This window comes from Salvia splendens, chromosome 4, assembly GCF_004379255.2.
Source record: "Salvia splendens isolate huo1 chromosome 4, SspV2, whole genome shotgun sequence".
NCBI lineage: Eukaryota > Viridiplantae > Streptophyta > Magnoliopsida > Lamiales > Lamiaceae > Salvia > Salvia splendens.
This window is the reverse complement of record NC_056035.1, coordinates 31839454-31860196: the sequence shown is the minus strand read 5'-3', so window position 1 is coordinate 31860196 and position 20743 is coordinate 31839454. Positions and strand designations below refer to the sequence as shown.

Genomic DNA, 20743 nt, shown 5'->3' with positions numbered 1-20743 from the left:
AAATTTCCAGGTTAGAGACATGAATTCGTATGATAACATACATTATATTTTATTTTTGTTGAGACAATTCTTTTGTTACGGGATAGAATGATTATATAATTGGTAAATAATTATAGCAAAAAAAACAATAATGGATAACTAAAGTTTAAATCCGAGAAATCAAAGTAGTCTACTGAAGAAAAAGACAATGAGCCGAGCCGAGCCGAGCCGGATAAGGTGGAAGAGTCTTGGGCTACAAGCCTGTCCGTGTATTGGGATAATGAAAACAAGATTACTGTGTATGCATCAAAACTATCAAGTCAATCCTAATTTTCTCGATACGTCACGCCCCCATCACCATTACGTCACTGCTGGCGCCTTCACCCTTTTGATTTTCAAACTTAAAATCACCCCTTTTTTTCCTTCTAGAAAGTCACTCTCTGGCTCCATTCACGATTATAGTCTTTGTCATTCTAAAAAATAAAATTGCTCATAATTTATCTTCATATTTTCACGAATTCATCGACAAACCTTTTGAAAGATAGAATCAAAAATCTTAGACGTGACTATATATAATTCTATAAATGGAAGTCAAATCCTTATTTATTATCTACAAGTAGTAATATTTAATCAAACTATTGTTGATTTTAAGAAAACTAAATAGTAGGAGTATCATACATTCATACTTATCAAGGGTCACTCGGATGATTTATCTATTCTCAAATCCAAACAAAATTGTATACTGATGATGAATAATAAGCACAAAAAGATTTTTATTAAAATTCACGGCTAAAATTATTGAATAAATTCTAAAAGATTCTTTAGGACCCACGCGGAAAAATGAATGGATTAAAATAAGGGGTCATCACATGGGCCTTAACTACATTGGGACCCACACTTGGCCAATGAAAGATTATACTATAGTTATAGAATAGATGTCAATTTTTTTATATACTATGCAAATATCAATAAATGAAAGTAACAAGGTGATTATTGGGCTAATGAAATTTAATTTATGTGACAAAATCGATTTCCCTTAAATTTTCTTTGTTGAGAAATTTTGAGTTTAATTCTATCTACGTGTGGTGTAGTTATATTATTGCAACAAACCCTAACAATATTATCTTGCACTTCCATTCCCTTCAATTCAACTAATCCAAACAAACATTTTTAACATTTCAGCTAATTAGATTAATGGAGTCCTGATTGTTGAGTCGTTATCGTGTCAATCTATAAACAACCTGACCCAATAACAAAAATACGAACATGACCTGTTAAGAAAATTTCAAATCCGGACACAAACCCAACCTGCTACCCTCAACCCCAAACACGACACGAACCTATAATGACACGAACTACCTTGGGTCAATATGAAACGATAAGTAATTTAAGTATTAACAAATCCAAACTTCAGAAATCAAAATTCACATTTCACTCATGCTATGTACCCTAATATTATTAATTTTAAAATAATATTATTATTTCTTAATGAGTAACCTGAATCTGGCATGAAATTTTCGTGTTCTTAATGGGTCAACCCAATAAGGATACGAACCCAATAGTTTTGACTCAAACACATTATTTTCATACTTTCTCTATCTCATTAGAAATGAAATATTTGCTTTTCATCACGAGATTTTATGTAGTATTGTTTTGTGAGTCAATAAAAAAAATAAAGTAAGAGAAATGAAAAAGTAGATGTGATTGTAATGTTGTTTTTATTTTAGAAAATGTTTTATTTTTAACGAGATAATAAAAAAAATTAATTTTAATGAGACAAAGAATATGATAAATGTCTAATTATCATACTGTACTAAAAAAATTGCCAGCCCTAATCTCCATGCGACAGCTTAACGATGAGTAAATTTCCACTCAAACAAGGAAATCCTTTATTAAGCATTAGATTTAGATAAATATGCCCAAAATAAGGCAAACAAAAGCAGGACCACGAGTGAAGCCTACATATCGGCTACGCACTGCGCCGTGAACCAGTGCAGCTACTTTATTAGCTCAGTAAAATTTTAAGTCTAATTTCCACTAGACATATTTCCCTCTTTAGTAAACCACGGTTAACCATCCGTACATCTCCAGCTGCCGCGTGTCCCGAGGAACGCGGTTCTTCACCGCCCTATTTATTACTCTCCCCCCCCATCACCTCTCCTCTGTAATTCCTTCCGCCATCTCTCCTCACACACTCCCTCCCTCCCTCTAGATTCACACAATTTCCCCCTAAAACAAACCTAATCTTCCTCTTCTCACTTCTCAATTTTCAAATCCAGTTGTTTCGTGCCGTAATTGAACTCAAATCAAGTTGTTTTTCCAATGGCATCCGATAATTTGATGGCGATGGAGCTGCCGTGGATGTTCCGCCCCACATTCGGCGATTCCTGGATCGCCGACATCCAAACCGATACCCTAACAAAGGCTCTCCAGAACTCGATCTCCACCACCTCGTCCGACGGCGACGCCTTCGCCAAGCCCTCTCCGCCGACCGCCTCCGAGAACGACGCCGCGGCGCCGAAGCAGCGGCGGAGCCTGCCCCCGTGCGGCAGGGTCTCGAAGCGGAAGTCGCGGGCGTCGAAGCGCGCCGCGACGACGTTCATCGCGGCGGATCCGGCGAACTTCCGGCAGATGGTGCAGCAGGTGACCGGGGTGAGGTTCAGCGGGCAGCTGGCAGTGCTGAAGCCGGAGCCGCAGAGGGCGTTCGGCCGGATGCAGCAGCCGTCGTCATTTGACACGCTGGATGGCTCGAGCGCCGCGGCGGCGGTTGGGTTGAAGTCGTTTTGCAGCTTCCCGACGCTGGAGTCGTGGAAGGTTATGTAGTTGGGGAGTGAAATGTAATTTTACTTCTGTTTATGTGTTTCCAAGTTAGAGAGGCTGAGGGGAGGGATCTGTTAATATCTGGTTGGAAAATCAAGTTGCTTGCAGCTCTGTTTTATAATTTCCAAATTACGTTTTTCAGTTAATTATGTGTGCCGCCTATGTGTAGTTGTTTTTAATTTGCAATTCATCGACACCATTTTTTTTACTTCGATTGACGTCGTTTAGTTGAGGAGGGGATGAAATTTTTGGCCTTATTTAACCTGGTTGGGTGAGATGCCTGTGTGATCCTGGTCTAGCGGGTAGAAAAAGGGTGTAACATTGCACCCAGTCAAGTAGAGGGCGTTCCCTCCCGCAAACCCTATCTGACCAGGTAGGTGATCTTGCAACAAACCCATAACCATTCTGGTGGGGTGGGGTGGTTTGCCATGGACTCCCAAGTAGCTCTACCCGATTAGGATTAGGTGGCCGTGGCATGCTCTTTCCCGAGCTACCCAGTCGGGTGGTCACCTCTGAATCCCCAGACTTGACTTTTAGCTCTCTTCTTTTATGCTCAACTTGATAATTTACTCTTGGACATCAATCGATCCATGTCGTGTTCGACGTCCATCTCCCAAATTCGCATCACAATGTTCACTGAAAAATCTACAAATAGACCATTTTTATGCATATGAATAATCTTGTTTGGAAGATACAAATAATCAAGAGACCATTTTAGATCAAAAGAAATATCATCAATCATATACTAGAACTTAAAACTAATAAAGGTAAAGTAAATATTATAATCATTTTTTCAAACTTATCATATGCATTTAAATAAGATTTTGATGAGTGACAAGTAAAAAAATTGCTGAAGGATAGATACTCTTATATGAATCTTACAATCAATTTTAATAATAAACGGTAATAAAGTTTAATGAGTATTTTTTTAAAATGGATAAAAAGAAAGAATGAATGAAACACACATGGCGACTTAATTTATCATATGATACAAACTTTTATTTCACTAAACTTCTTTTTTCAGTGAATGACATATCACATGCCTAAATTAGTTAAAGTGCAAGCAAACTTTTTTTAGCAATCGCCTGTCATATTTAATCATGTAATGGTGCATGTATATGTTTTTCATCTGCAACTATTTATGTGCTACGATGAAAAACGAATTAGGCTCATTATTCTTAAAAAATACTCGATTCTTCATTATATCTTCACAAGCTCATATCGACCAAAATCAAATTAATTCCCAACAAATGAAAATTCCAAATTAAAAGACAGTTTATACTTAAATAATATGTTTGGTAACAGTACTTGGTTGACTTGGGTCTTGATGCAGCAACAAGTTGTAGGTTGGTCGATACGTTATCTCGAGAAAGATTATTTGATTAGCTTTAATAAATTAAATATATGCTGATTAATTAAACAATTAAGTATTTTGTAGCGTTCAATAGGTCTTTATCAATTATCATGCAATATTGTTGACAACTGTACATAGTTAATCATGATTGATTAAATTGTTCACCTATATTTTGTATTAGTTCAGATGATTAGATTGGGTAAAGTAACTTATTTACTGTTTCTTGAGTGTATATGTGTATTGAATATACTCCACTTATTATCAATTGTTTATGTGGACGATTTAATCGCATAAATTTGTGTATCTCGATCAGTAAAGGTATACCGTATACGAGCTATAATAAACCTTTAAACGATTTGGGATTGGGATTTAATTGTTATGACTCATTATCATATAATTATTTATTTTTAAATTAAGTTGTGATATTACTTTAAATAGAGCTGGAGCTGGTGGTTATAATGTATTATTATACTATTATTCATCTAACATAAAATTATAAAATTCAATCTATGAATTAAACATAATTCATATTTAATTATTAATGATAATATAGACTACCAATCTGGAAGATGTAGAGGATTAGATATGTTTTTAACGAGTTCACTATTTATTGAAGATTTGTAATGGACGTAACGTGACGCTCCACAATTTTATACACTTCATTGCAATACTTTAATGCACCCACCTATAATATTTGAAACTTAAAAAAAAGGTACGTGGACGTTGTAGGTTAAATGGCGTAATGCTTGTCCTCTCTCAAGAAAATATATTTTAGACATATTGAACAATTCAATAATTATTTTTCATTTGGGAAGATATTTTAGTTGAAATTTGAGGTTATTAATTAGTGTTTGGAAAAAATATGGATGAGTATTATTGTAGTGCTAATTAATTTTTGGAGTTTAACTCACATATTTTGATATAATAAATTGTCTTGCCTTCTTTTGGCTTCACCAAATGAAAACTTATTTAAAATGAATACTTTAATTGTTCACCTGATATTTCCAATTTATTAGTTGAACCGATTGATTAATTAAATCTCAAATTAGCACCTATAAATTAAATCTAAAATCAATACAGTGTAACTATATATAATATTAATTGAAATATCTAAGTGGTCATTTAAACTTAAGAATCACTTAATTAAAAATATATATTTATTATTAAACTTAGGAGTATATATTTATTATTAAATAAATTAAGTAATAACATTATGGTACACGATATCAAACTATACCCATTTCTGTTACTCATTTAATTTAGTATACTTATTTATTTACTACAGTAGTACTTATTCTTCTTATTATTTTTTGGAATTGTAGTTACTAGTATAGGAGAATATAATTGTAATCATATGATTAGACTTATCCATTTTGGAGTGTCACAGTAAATGTTATTTTCTCCGTTAAAATATACTCTTTCCCTCTAAAAAAATATGCACTTTGGGTTCGTCTCAATTTTAATATAACATTGGCAAAATAAGAGAAAACTAGAGAGAAAAAGTAAATAAAAATATTATTAGCGGAGAATGGATCTCACGTCATTACAGGGTAAAAAATTTTCAAAATTAGAAAGTGTATATTCTTGTGAAACGAACTAAAAAAAGTGTATATTCTCGTGGGACAGAGGGAGTACATGTTTAATGTGTTAACTGTTAAGATATAGATAATAAAGTAAACGAGAAAAAAAATAGAAAACTGAATAAAATAATGAGTAAAGTAAGAAAGCAAATAAATTAAGAGTGAAAAATATATTAATTATCTCGACTATAATGGAACTTTCTTTAATGAACAAATTATTTAATTATAATGAAATTTTTTTATATGCAATAAACGTACATACTTCATTAGTTCAAGAATAATTGTGCAATAAACGTACATACTTCATTAGGATCCGATAATAATTATTTTGGAAAATATAGTTTGTAATTAGTGAAGACAGAAATTAGTTTCAACATTTAATTTGAAATTAACGTGTATTCTCTCTCCAAAATTGGAAGGAAAGGTGATTGTGTAAAACTACTTAAGCACTATCTAAAACTATTATTTTATTATATTATTTTTGCAATTATTTACAGAAATACCACGTTGTGGCCGCATAGCATTATTGTTGTAAAAAATACACGGTTTCATTCACATTGATTTGAAAAAAAGTGCAATAAAAATTCAAATCATACCATTGTTTCTGATCTATGGAGTACTATTAATTAAGATTTAAACAGCGCACGTTTAATTAAACTTTCTTCAAAAATGTATTTGACATTATTCACGAAATAGTTTGTAGTATAAGACGAAATTTTGAAGAACTACTTCAATTCTCTATCTCTTTTCATCCGTTGTTAGGCAAATTAATAATTAGTTATTCGAGGTTCTTAAATACTCCATCACTATTCACTATTGTATTGTTGCAATGTTTTCATCTAACATTATTCTCATTGGGGCGAGAACAGTCATTGTTCCTAGAATTTTCAGTGATTCATAATTAATGAGTAATTTATATATACTCCATATATAAGTACCTCCCTATCATTATAAGTGAAGTCTATTCTTTTTAAGCCGTCCCACTAGTAAATTATTTCTTTTTATGACAAAATATTTTATATCTCTCTTACTTTTGTTGGGATATTGTTGAATTGTTGCTCACCATCTTTTTATTTGAGTCTTTTATTTATTAAAAAAATCTCTTTCCAACTTTTGTTGTCTACTTTTTTTTCACTCAAACTTTACTCTCTATTCATTTCAACACTGCCTAAAAACATATGCCCAAAATAAATGTGTCACATGTAATGGGACGGAGGAATTAGTATATATTAATTCAGAAACAATAATAATAATACTCCAGGTTAATTTTAAGAATAATTTACTAGTATTAAGGTTATATATGAATTAATTTAAACAAAAATATTTCTCCAATATAAATCTAATTATATACTACTTACTACATACATTTAAGTATAATTTTTTTTCATAATGTTATAGTTTAGACAAATGAAGTAGTTTTATTATCGCATTTTAAATACAAGGAGATATAATGTACAAAAGATATTCATTTTATAAGATTAAAATATAAACTATTACATCATCATGTACAGCCATAAGAAATGTTATTCCAGTCATATTAATTATCATTTCAATTCTAACTTATTTCATTTATTCGTACCAACCACTATTACATCTTTATAGCGTTTGAATTATTAAATGATTAAATCAAGTAATAAATGATATTTCCCCCATTTTTAATTAAATGGTGGTTCGTAAACATCTTATAGATTGTTTCTTACATTCAGCCAGAGATCACAATCCATTAGGGTATTCAGAAATTAATACTATAAATTTTTACGTAGTTTGTCAATAACTGATCCTGAAGTTTCTAATGTAATAAATTAGTGAAAGCTGAAGGGTGACGCTCATTTAAAATAGAGGAAGATAAACGAATAATTTTAATTGCAGTCATATTAGATGGATGAAGTAAAAAATATTAGTACTATAAAACATTACAAATTAACAATTTAATTAGAATGGTACTATCTAGATTCTAGAAGAGAGTTGATGACCCGCAAGAAATAGTAGTCTTTGGATTCTGTAAGCAATGACGTGCAATTGACTTTGTTTTAAGTCTTTGCAATTTACTCCATTAATTTGAGATCTCGTCTTTTCTGCGTTTCCATTCTCTAGCTTAGACCATCCACGTGCAAGGGCATGGAAGTGGGTCCGAAATCATTTTATTTATTTTTTAGTCCATACTCTTCTCAAGAGCACAACACCCACATTCATACTTTTTCGCCAGGACATGCTCAAGGGTCCCACCATTCTATTATTCAATTTAAATAAAAACATTTCCACAATATTAGAATGCATTAAAAATACCCGAAATACTATTATAAATTACTAAAAAAAATTAAAATTACATAATTAAAGTCCTAAAAATTAAAAATTACATAATTAAAATCCTAAAATTAAAAATTGCATAATTAAAAATACCCCCGTGGAAGACTAGTCCTCTGGCCCTATCTCCAATGTTTTTCGGAGACCCTGTATCATTGCCAAATGTGAATCAAGTTGCTCGCGAGTCATCCGAGACCTATCGGCCAAATTGAGTTGAGCCAAAAGGGTCCACAACGAGTTGGTGGGGGGTTGAGGTGGCACAAAGGGAGCGGGGACGTTGGGAACTGCTCGGGCTAGCGTCGGGGCTACCCAAGTTAGTTCCGGCAAGCTGGCTAGCCACCTCATCGGAGCCGCCGTCGGATAGGGATAACGACCGTTTGCCGGTGGAGCTGGAGGAGGATGATACGCCTATACTTCGGATTTCTATGCACTTGCTGCCAAGCGCCGAGGTGCTTGAATGGTTTGCCATGCATGGAATGGTAGGTCGACATGGCGCCCGTGATGATGCCGGCCTCGCTCATGCCTCCCCGCCGATCGCTGTTCCTGGAGGTAATACCCCTGGAACTTTTGGATTTCTTCGTTGGCTCTGAAGATGGCATTGCGCACCATACTATCGTTTCGCTCGATGGTTCCCCCCGGTCGGTTGTCATTGTACCGGCGAGAGACGTGCCACCAAAACCTCTCCCCGATTTGGTTAGTGTCGGTTTTCGGATCTTTGTATATTTTCATATAGGCTTTGAACATCTTCTCCACTTCCGGCGGAGTGTACGCGGTGCGGACGTGAACTTCACCGCCACGACTATGAGTAGGAACACTACGAGGAAGAGGATGAAAAGGACGGGCACTGGGGTTGTCCTCCGGAGTTTGGGAGCAGCGATCCCTCCCGATCCCGATCCCGATCCTTGTTCGGATGCCCACCCGTATCGCCCATCGGGTGCATCTTGCTCGTCCACCGGATAAGGCCAATAGCCACCCGGAATTCGAGAACCTTGGGTTTGAGGAGGGGGCGAGAATTCCGTATCCGGATGAGGGAATGGTGTTGGGTTGAACCATTCGTGGTTCCATCCGCGGGAGTCGGAGGGATGATCGCCGGAGCCGGACATTTTTTTTTACAAGAGTGAAACATTGAGAAATGATGAGAGAATTTAGATGATAATTGTATAGTGTGGTGTGAAATTTTTTGTGTGGAAATTGGGGTATTTATAGATGAAAAATGTGAATTTTGGGGAAAAAAATGAAAAATAAAGTAAAAGTGTGGAGAAAATGAATATAATTTATTGGGAAGTGGGAAAATATTTTTTTTTTATTTAAAAATATTTTTTTAAATTAAATTCGAATTTTAAAAAAAATAGAAAAAGCTAACGGCATTGCCGTTGGCCAATAGGAGGCTGCCACGTCGACCTGCTCAGCGGCACGGACGTGCTCTTGTTATCGAGCAGCGCCGTGCCGTTGGGGCGAGCACAGCGGCGGACGAGGCTGTGTCGCGCCGCTGGCACCGACGCCATCCGCCCCGGAGAGTGGCGATGGGATGCCCTTATACTTTTCCAGATGATCTCATGCTTATCTTATACTGAGCTCATTATTCAACCAAATTAATTATTTTCCCTTAACACGTAATACCATATATTATTCTTGCACAGAGTGAAGAAGTCTAAAATTTAATGGTAGAGGTTAAATTTACAATTCAAATAAATTCAACAAAAATCGAAGAGTATTTTATAAATTAATTGTTTTAAAAAAATGAATAATTAATATCAAAATTTTGGTTTTTCACCAACTCATTGTTTGTCAAAAAATATGAATTGTTTAGCACAATCGTCACTAATTTTTCTTTGAAATCCTACGATATTTGGTTGTATAAAGTCTACCTTGACCGTAGTAAAAGTCCACATCTCATATAAATCATTGCACGACCACAATAACAAGTCGTTTTTATTTGAAAAGGAAAAAAAAGTATTCATGTATAATTACTAATTTAGTTATACAAGTAGAGTTAGCTAGGAGGAAGTGTGTTCATATTCTTATAAAATCATACTACACCCAATACTTGTTAAAAGAGATATAATGAGAAAGTGACTATAAAACTGCTCCCACTATGCATCTATAAAGGTAAGAATCAATATTAAGACTTGGTCTAAAGCAGATAAATGTAAGTAGACTCATGACCCATAACCATAGATATAGAATCAGTTTCCTTTCTTTCCAATTAGAATTATTCAAGAACACTTAATTGTTTTGTTTTCTGTCAAAGGATTTCCGAGAAATTTTCATTTTTGACCATCCCACTACATTAACAATCTAGAAAGCAACTCAAAATATTGTCCCCCATAAATGCACCTCAAAGAATCCTCCACAAGTTGCTTCAATCATAAATAGAATAGTACACCTACTAGCTACATTGATTGAGATTTTAAGAGCGTCTACTATATGACGGACCACTCCAATAGCCCCGCTCATTTTTTATCCACAACCCTAGTTTTTTGTCTGCGTCCAAAAAAAAAGTTTTCGCCACTATAGGCGGACACTTCCAATAACCTCAATTTTTTTCGTTTATTTTAATTCAATTATAATTAAAATTATCGGACTATACGTAATTAGAAAAAACGGCTATAAGTGAAGAAATTAAAATTAAACACTAAATTTTCGTCGTATTAAAGTACTGGAAAAATTATACAACGAAATGTTAATCTATTGAACATCACGATGGTGTTCACACTACGCCGCCACCTCCCCTACGTGCCCAAACTTCTTCAATCAAATCGGCCCGGAGTGCGGTATGTGCTGTGCTCCTGCGCATATCAGTGAAAACGTTGGATCAAATATTCATTGCTCTGTGGTACGCCCATCTGGATCGGTGCGGAGGCAACACCGTTACTTGTACTTGCGCCATCTTCCGGTGCCCAGCGCTCTGCAGCAAATCCTTCATCTTCTATTATCATATTATGCAATATGATACATGCGAACATAATATTCGCAACATCATCTTCGTGCCAAACTCGTGCCGGGCACCGTATAATGGCCCATCGCGCTTGGAGGACACCAAAAGCTCGCTCAACATACTTCCTACCAGCCTCTTATTTTCGCGCAAAATATTGTTTCTTCGGTCCAACCGGTTGGCGAACTGTCTTGACGAATATGGGCCACCGAGGACATATCCCATCTGCCAAATAGTATCCCCTACTGTACTGCGTGTCGTTGGATACGAAGCTGATTTTGGGACCCTCCCCACGGCACTCATCATTGAATAGAGGCGATGACTGAAGAACATTGATGTCATTGTTCGAACCTGCAACACCGAAATACGCATGCCAGATCCGCAAACGGTAGTTAGCAACGGCTTCCAGGATCATCGAGGGATGTCTGCCTTTGAAACCAGTAGTGAACTGACCTTTCCACGCCACCGGGCAGTCTCTCCACTCCCAATGCATGCAATCGATGCTTCTTAACATTCCTGGGAAACCGTGAACCGCACAATGCATATCTAGCAGTCTCTGTCACTCATCAGGGGTGGTCTTTCGTAGGAACTCCCCACCAAATATTTCCCAAATCCCCTTACAAAACTGCCTGAGCACCGTTAGGCTAGTCGTCTCACCCATCTGTAGGTATTCGTCGAACATATCAGCCGGTCTGGCGTAGGCAAACTGCCGGATTGTAGCGGTGCACTTCTGAAGAGTAGACAACCCGATCCAGCTAGTGCAATCACTTTGGAGGGTGAAGTACAGGTACCGATCCGCCAAATTCGTCGCTATATGGTTGAAGAGTCGTTGCGACATTCTGAATCGCCGACGGAAAATCTCGGGTGGATAACAGGGGTTATCCACAAAGTAGTCCGCCATTAGACGTTGGTGCGCTCCGCTATGGTCTCGTTGGATGGTCCGACGACGAGTAATCGTACGAGGGATCGCGGCCTCCGCGATCTCCTCCGCGCGCGCCACATCCTCCGCGTCGGCGTCGTTCTGCACCTCTTGAATCGGAGAATTCCACGCCTCGTTCCACAAATCATCCATTTTAATTACCAATGGAATCCACAAATTTTAGTGAGAGAAAGTATGAGTGAAGAATTGGAATGGTGTAAAAATAATGAGTGAAATGAGGTGTATTTATAGGTAAATTAAATTGAATTTAAAAAAAAATAAAAAATAACAAATCGTCCGCCCCGCCGCAAACCGCCCCACTATAGGCCGGCGCGCCGGCCGCCCCGCAGCCCGGCGACCGGCGCGTCCTCGCACATTTCTCGGCGGAAGGCCTTCCGCCCCCTTTTTTTTGTCCGCTTCGGGGCGGACGTCCCGCCCACTATAGATCGCCCCCGCCGGGGCGGCCGACGCGCCTATACTATAGTGGACACTCTAATTGGTTGGATTTTGAGAAATGACAGCATGCATGCAATTTAAATTAATTTAGTAGTAATAGCTAGGTTAAGGACTATGGTTTGAGAAAATGATTTCTTAGTTTTTTTTATAGATATGTAAATAGTAGGGTTGTTGGACCCAATCCAACAATCGGATTAGTGGTATTGATTTTTAATTAAAGCCCAGTGCGGTGTATAAGTTTTCATTTAAATTTGTACAAGACCATCTAATCGCAAAATGGGTCAACATTCATATTCAAATTCCAATTTATATTACATTACAATAACATATTGGATATGCTTTTCTAAAAAATTGGCATATTTGATAGCATTAGTTTAATTTGAATCCGTTGATTCATCCACAATGAGATGGCCTCATGCAAAATTTTATGGTGCGAAGCAAACTACCCTTCTCTATTAATCAAAAGTCCACAAATATTAATATTGATTTCTGATATTCTGCATACCAGTACTTCTAAGGTGTTAATTGATAAAATCACTAATTATAATTAATATTAAATATATTTTAAATTTTAATACATCATGTCAAACAAGTACTCCCTCTGTCTCAATAAATATTAAACATTTGGTTTCAAGCATGAGAATTTATGTAGTGTTGTTTTTGAGTTAATGAAGAGAGAATAGAGTAAGAGAGAGAAAAAAATTCCCATTTTAGAAAACATTTCATTTTAGTGTAAACTAGTATTAACACCCGTGCTATGCACGGAACATAAGAATTTCAAACAATAATAGTACAAAATATAATGAATATATAGAAAATAAAAATTCAAAGTAATTAGAAGATTTAAAAAACAGAAATGTACTTATCTTGTTTCATTCTAAATGAATAATTTACTACTCCCTAATAAATGAAACATTTTAAATTCGACAAACGATTTTATACAATTTTAATTTATGATTTAAGTGGAGTAAAAACAATAAAGATAATGACAAAGAGAAAATGTGTGACTAATGATCAAAGAGAATGATTTAATTAGAATAAGTGCAGTTGGTAGCGTGGAACTGCGATGACCTTGAGGTCATGGGTTCAAACTCCACCACCCACTGGGAGACTTTTGGCATTAATCCGCAAGCCCGGTCGAGCATGATTAATCCGATTTCGTCGAAGGCGGGTTCGGAACACCTGGGGTCAAACCAAAAAAAATATGTGGAAAAAATGATCTAAAGTTATTCCTATTATATAAATTTAAATTAGTTACAATAGCATCTATGTAAGTTTCTAGAAAACTTCCCTGGTATATATGTATAGGCATTAATCCACAAGCCCGGTCGAGCAGGATTAATCAGCTTCCGCCGAAGGCGGGTTCGGAATACCTCTGGTCAAACAAAAAAAATGGGTGAAAAAAAGATCTAAAGTTATTACTATTATATAAATTTAAATTAATTACAATGGCATTTATGTAAATTTTTAAAAAACTCCCCTTTATATATGTGTAGATATTTAAAACATTAAATAGAATAGAATACAAAGTTATTTTCAAGAAGCAAAAGTTAGTGAATTAAACGTGGCAGTTATAGTGTAATTTCATCTTTTTCGTTTCTTCCTATAAGCCCAAACAATAGCCCAAATAGCATACATAAACCAATATTCCTCAAATCCTAAATTAATTGTTCCTCCCACACTCGCCGTTCCTCCCACCAGCTCGCTGCCTCTCCTTGACCCCTTCCTCACCCGCCAGCCGCCATGCCCGGCGATTCCCTCATTTCCTCCCTCTAATCGGCGGAACGGCTGAACACCAGCTTCCCGCCGCCGCCGAACCCTCCTCTTGTCCGCCGACCCACTAAACATCAGTCTCACCGCTGCCGCAAGGCACAATACCGCAGTCGTGCCTCTCGGCCTCCATATAAACCAAATCCATCTATCTCTAAGATGTAATTTTAATTTCCTTTTTGTAGTTTAATGTTTTGTGTGTTTTTTTATCTCAACTTAGTATATGTGGATTGGGTGTTTCTGCTGTATATTGGTGATTGAGCTTGCATAACACGCGTTTTCCTGCAATAAGATAGAACACAAATTTTGCACATTAAGATTAGAGTTTTAAGAGTTGGAGCTTTCTCATTATTAATGTTAGCCCCGCTGCTCCACCGCCCTGCTTCACCACAGCCGGCCAGGTTGTGGTGTGCTCCGACATTTCAAGATTTGATTTGGTTCAACTTTCTTCATTCCCAAGATTAAATTTTTTTTATTGTTTTGCTGTAATATTCTTCCACCATGCTCCGCCCGCAGTTCGGCTGCTATGCCGGCGTCGACAGTACTTAATTCAAGTATTTTGATCTTGTGTTTTTGTATAGATTTTGTTAAGTTCTTGTTCTTTTTTCTTCGGTATATATAGAGAGGAGAAATTTGGTATTGGAGTATTTGGGAAGCTTTGCATTGTGTATTGAATTGTTTGAGAAGTTTTGCATTGATTCTCGTCCATATGCAGCAGCTTTTTGATACTCCATTTTTATGAATTTTGCTTTTTTTTTACAGAATTAATTAATTTAATCAATAAATGGTTTCCCTCCAAAAAGGGTAAAAGTGTCATTTCACCCAACTGACACTTTAGATTAATATAGATATTTAAGCATTCTATTAAACGCAATATTGATATGTTAGTATAATAAAGAATCAAATAGTATTATCAGAGCATCATTTACCCCGGCCCGGTTTCAGGCCCCAAGTCCCTTCCACGTCATCATTCCTCTACAGTTGCTGCCCAGGCCCCAACTGCTCTAACCCTGCAGGACACAGCTAATAAATGACACTATTCACAACTTCGACCTATTTTACGTGTAAAAATTGAAAACGTTGAACAACTATAACACGAGAAATTCATTTTTAATTCAAAAATAATAAAATATAAACTAAAAAACTAAAAATTATAACATAAAAAATGCAAAAAAAGGCAAAAAAAATTAAAAATTAGAAAATGCAAAAAAAAATTAAAAACTAAAAAATGCAAAAAAAAAACGTCGCCCCTCTCCCTCTCCCTCTTCTTCCTCTTCCAAATACAAAAATTGCAGCTCCGTCACGGCCCCTCTCCCTCCATCGCCGGACCCTGGGACCGGCCTGGGCCGGAAATCCGCCTCCTCCAACGCACGTCTCGGGCCAGGACTCACGATTTGCGGGCCGGCCTATCGCGTTAATGATGCCCTCACTTCTCACCTATTGTGTACCAAAGTAGCCCTCTATGTATTGTTGCTACACATAAGACACGGATTTAATTTGGAAAGTGCTTGATGACACTAAAATCTTGCAATTATAGTTCGGGTGCGATCATAGAAAAAATAGCAAAAATAATGAATTTTTGGTATACCACACTATTTGGTATGATTGATAAACACATATTTTACAAGTATTTACAGTTAAACTTGACTTTTTTAGTGATTATTGTGTCATTTAAGTATGCGCTTTTTGCCTTTATTCCCTAGTTTTATAGTAAAACTGTAATAGTATTAAAAAAGGCATGGTATAGAAAATATTGAATTCGAAGAATTTGGACTGTGAATTTGTTAAATGGTTGGCAATGTATTTTATCAACTGTAATTTACTTGGGAGTGAATTGCTTGTTCGCTTGGTGAATGTCAATTCCTAGGAGATTCGATCCAAAAAGTCTTTTATGTGTGATTTCATAAGTGTATGTCTTTACTTCTATAATTTGCTCCTAATTATATTGTATCTACATAGTGAGTGTGAATTTAGTAAATGAAGTTGGATCATGTTGACATAGTTTTTTTTGCATTGCAGTAGTATTTTTTTAAGTGAATAATTTGTTTATTAGCATTTGGTTATGGACTATATAAATTAGCGTTAATTGGGCAGTAGAGTCGAGGCCCAAAGCAACGATTGATAGCTGACCTCAAAGTGTAGTTGGACCCGTGTCCAGGCCCAAATCAACGATAAGTTGAATGAATATATTCGGGTTCTGGGCGGGTTATATATGGATCCGATGAAATCCAACTTAAGTGGATAAAGCCCATTTGAATATTTGGGTATATAATAATAATATATTAATAGATGCAAACAACGCCTTTGCAATAAACATTAGGTTACGCATATCCGCGCTTCCTCTCCGCGCTTCGGTAACATTCCCCAAATCAGGTTCGCTCTATTTTCCAATAAACATTAGGTTACGCATATCCGCATAATTCGATTCATGTCAGCTTTCGATTTTGATATCTGCTTTACTTCACTTTGATTTACCCTTATCATCTCCATTCAATCGTTCAGGCGAGCAATAATTCGACTTAATTTCTTCGTTTTATGCTAAAGCTTGTTTTTGCTGGTTAGAATTTGTGTCATCCAACTAGTGAATTTTCCTGTTTATTTTTGTTTTAGGAGTAGTTTCCGGTTTATAAATTTGGTTTATTTCCTACAGGGTTCCTAATCTAGGGTTTTATATTTTCAGCTTTGGAGAGATTGAGAATCAGAAAGATGGATGACGATTCGGAGATTCAAAGGTTGAAAGAAGAGAGGCAAAAAATGGAGAAGGACCTTGCTGCTCTCACTTCTTTAACCTTTGACACTGATCTGTATAGTTCGAACAAGTTTGAAGGCTATGAACAGTCTATAGCTGTGAATGAGGATGATGATAATGCGGATCCCGCTGAGAATGAGATTGCTCGAAAGATGGCATCATTTACTGCTCCAAAGCAGTATTTTAAGGAGACTCTGAGGTCTGGGGAAGAGGATGAGATGTCTGGGTTCAAGCAGCCAGGCAAGATTATTGACCGTGAAGATGATTATAGGAGGAGGAGGTTGAATAGGATTATATCTCCTGAGAGGAATGATCCTTTCCAGGACAAGACCCCTGGTCCTGAAGTGAGGACTTATGTTGATGTGATGAAGGAAGAAGCGCTGAAGCGCAAGGAAGAGGAGGTTAGGAGGGAGATAGCAAAAAGAAAGAAGGAAGAGGAGGAGAACAAGGAGAAGGAGAAAGATGTGGAGAAGCCAAAGAAGAGGAATAGATGGGATATGTCCCAAGATGAGAATGCTGGTGGTGCAAAGAAATATAAGGCAGCATCTGACTGGGATATGCCCGACTCAACTCCTGGAATTGGGAGGTGGGATGCAACACCAACTCCTGGGAGGATTGGGGAAGCAACACCCTCGGTCTCTAGGAAAAATAGATGGGATGAGACCCCAACCCCTGGGCGCCTTAATGATTCAGAATCAACTCCTGCCGGAGGTGTTACACCTGGAGCAACACCTGCAGGAATGGCTTGGGATGCCACACCTAAGCTGGGAGGACTAGCCACCCCGACACCAAAACGGCAGAGATCGAGGTGGGATGAGACTCCAGCCACTATGGGTAGTGCTACACCCGGTGCAACTCCTGCTGCAGCTTATACCCCTGGTGTCACTCCTTTTGGGGCTGTTGATATGGCTACTCCCACACCAAATGCTCTTATGCGAGGCGCAATGACTCCTGAACAATATAATTTGTTACGGTGGGAGAAGGACATTGAGGACAGGAATAGGCCACTGACTGATGAGGAGCTGGATTCAATGTTTCCCGAAGAAGGGTATAAGATTTTGGAACCCCCTGCCTCCTATGTTCCTATCCGAACTCCTGCTCGAAAGCTTCTTGCTACACCGACTCCAATGGGGACGCCTCTTTATAACATTCCAGAAGAGAATCGAGGACAACAATTTGATGTTCCTAAAGAGTTGCCTGGAGGTTTACCGTTTATGAAACCAGAAGATTATCAGTACTTTGGCTCGCTGCTGAATGAAGAAAATGAGGAGGAGCTATCTCCAGAAGAGCAGAAGGAGCGTAAGATCATGAAACTCTTGCTAAAAGTTAAAAATGGAACTCCTCCACAGAGAAAGACTGCTCTGAGACAGCTTACAGATAAGGCAAGGGAATTTGGTGCTGGGCCTATGTTCAACCGTATTCTGCCGTTGCTCATGCAGCCCACTTTGGAAGATCAAGAGAGACACTTGTTGGTGAAAGTTATTGACAGGGTGCTTTACAAGCTGGATGAACTGGTTCGTCCATATGTCCACAAAATTTTGGTGGTTATTGAGCCTTTGTTGATTGATGAGGATTACTATGCTCGTGTTGAAGGTAGAGAGATCATCTCAAATCTGAGCAAGGCAGCTGGGTTGGCCACTATGATTGCTGCAATGCGTCCAGATATTGATAACATAGATGAGTATGTGAGAAACACCACTGCAAGAGCTTTTAGTGTTGTTGCCTCTGCCCTTGGGATTCCTGCTCTATTACCATTCTTGAAAGCTGTCTGTCAGAGTAAGAAATCATGGCAAGCTCGGCACACTGGTATCAAGATTGTGCAGCAGATTGCTATTTTAATAGGGTGTGCAGTTCTTCCCCACTTGAGATCCCTTGTTGAGATCATTGAGCATGGGCTTAATGATGAAAATCAGAAAGTCAGAACAATAACCGCTCTGTCTTTGGCTGCTCTTGCTGAGGCTGCTGCCCCATATGGTATTGAAAGCTTTGACTCTGTGTTGAAGCCTCTATGGAAGGGCATCAGATCTCATCGTGGGAAAGTACTTGCCGCTTTCCTTAAGTCCATTGGTTTCATCATACCACTCATGGATGCTATGTATGCTAGCTACTATACAAAGGAAGTTATGGTTATTCTGATTCGTGAATTCCAGTCTCCAGATGAAGAAATGAAGAAGATTGTGCTCAAAGTGGTGAAGCAGTGTGTGAGTACAGAAGGTGTAGAGGCAGAATACATTAGAAATGATATTCTTCCTGAGTTCTTCCGCAATTTTTGGGTTCGAAGGATGGCCTTGGACAGAAGAAATTATAAGCAACTTGTGGAGACAACGGTTGAGATAGCTAACAAAGTTGGGGTTGCTGATATAGTTGGAAGGATTGTTGAAGACCTGAAAGACGAAAGTGAGCCTTATAGACGGATGGTAATGGAAACAATTGAGAACGTGGTTGCCAACTTGGGTGCATCCGATATTGATGCTCGCTTGGAAGAGCTATTAATTGATGGTATTCTTTATGCCTTCCAAGAACAAACGAGTGATGACGCCAATGTTATGCTGAACGGTTTTGGTGCTGTTGTGAACTCCCTTGGCCAGAGAGTGAAGCCATATCTTCCCCAGATTTGTGGTACTATAAAATGGCGCCTTAACAATAAGAGTGCGAAAGTGAGACAACAAGCAGCAGATCTTATATCTAGGATCGCTGTGGTTATGAAACAGTGTGGAGAAGAACAACTGATGGGCCATCTTGGTGTTGTGTTGTACGAGTATCTAGGAGAGGAATATCCAGAGGTTTTGGGTTCAATATTGGGTGCTCTCAAGGCTATTGTCAATGTTATTGGTATGACTAAGATGACTCCACCTATCAAAGATTTGCTTCCTCGGCTGACTCCTATATTGAAGAATCGTCATGAGAAAGTCCAAGAGAACTGTATCGATCTTGTTGGCAGAATTGCTGATCGTGGAGCTGAATTTGTTCCTGCAAGGGAGTGGATGAGGATATGCTTCGAGCTCCTGGAGATGCTTAAAGCACACAAGAAGGGTATCCGTAGAGCAACTGTCAACACTTTCGGTTACATTGCTAAGGCCATTGGGCCACAAGATGTTCTCGCAACATTGCTGAACAACCTCAAGGTTCAGGAACGTCAAAATCGTGTGTGCACGACAGTGGCCATAGCAATTGTCGCAGAAACATGCTCACCATTCACTGTCCTTCCTGCGTTGATGAATGAATACCGTGTCCCCGAGCTCAACGTGCAGAATGGCGTCCTGAAATCACTTTCATTCCTGTTTGAATACATTGGCGAAATGGGAAAAGACTACATATATGCAGTGACTCCCCTGCTGGAGGATGCACTCATGGACAGGGATCTGGTTCATCGGCAAACTGCAGCCTCAGCTGTGAAGCACATGGCTCTTGGAGTTGCAGGCCTGGGGTGCGAGGATGCTCTGGTCCACCTCCTGAATTATGTCTGGCCTAACATTTTTGAGACGTCGCCTCACGTCATCAATGCTGTCACGGAAGCCATCGAAGGCATGAGGGTGGCATTGGGTGCTGCCGTTGTGCTAAACTACTGTCTGCAGGGGCTGTTCCATCCAGCAAGAAAGGTTAGAGAAGTGTACTGGAAGATCTATAATTCACTCTACATCGGTGCTCAAGACACGCTCGTTGCTTCGTATCCTGTGCTCGAGGATGAAGAGAACAATGTTTTCTCCAGGCCTGAACTGCATATGTTTGTCTGATCCTGCAATGTTAATCGTTTTAGGAGACATAATTTTACTCGAAGATTTTCTACTTGTCTGATGTGGAATCAGTTTGAATAAACTCTTATGTTCGTCTGAATCCCATGCTTATTTAAATACCGCTTTGTATCTTATACATCAAG

The 20743-nt window shown here is 37.9% G+C and overlaps 2 protein-coding genes across 3 annotated transcripts; both read left to right on the top strand.

The window, feature by feature from the left end:
* Positions 1-2137: 2137 nt before the first annotated feature.
* Positions 2138-2945, top strand: LOC121797643 (calmodulin-binding protein 25-like). Its single transcript, XM_042196279.1, has one exon. The coding sequence runs from the start codon at positions 2302-2304 to the stop codon at positions 2800-2802; it is 501 nt and encodes a 166-aa protein (XP_042052213.1). The 5' UTR covers positions 2138-2301; the 3' UTR covers positions 2803-2945.
* A 13465-nt stretch (positions 2946-16410) lies between these two features.
* On the top strand, positions 16411-20700 carry LOC121799464 (splicing factor 3B subunit 1-like). 2 transcript variants are annotated; one of them, XM_042198844.1, is made up of 2 exons: positions 16411-16490; positions 16768-20700. In XM_042198844.1, the coding sequence occupies exon 2, from the start codon at positions 16824-16826 to the stop codon at positions 20598-20600; it is 3777 nt and encodes a 1258-aa protein (XP_042054778.1). In that variant the 5' UTR covers positions 16411-16490; positions 16768-16823; the 3' UTR covers positions 20601-20700. The 2 variants fall into 2 exon arrangements, with proteins under 2 accessions (XP_042054778.1, XP_042054777.1); XM_042198843.1 differs by having other exon boundaries at positions 16413-16490; positions 16798-20700.
* Positions 20701-20743: the final 43 nt, after the last annotated feature.

Excerpts from the sequence above, each read along its gene's own strand:
- LOC121799464 (XM_042198844.1), top strand. The coding sequence starts at position 16,824 with ATGGATGACGATTCGGAGATTCAAAGGTTGAAAGAAGAGAGGCAAAAA.
- LOC121797643 (XM_042196279.1), top strand. The coding sequence starts at position 2,302 with ATGGCATCCGATAATTTGATGGCGATGGAGCTGCCGTGGATGTTCCGC.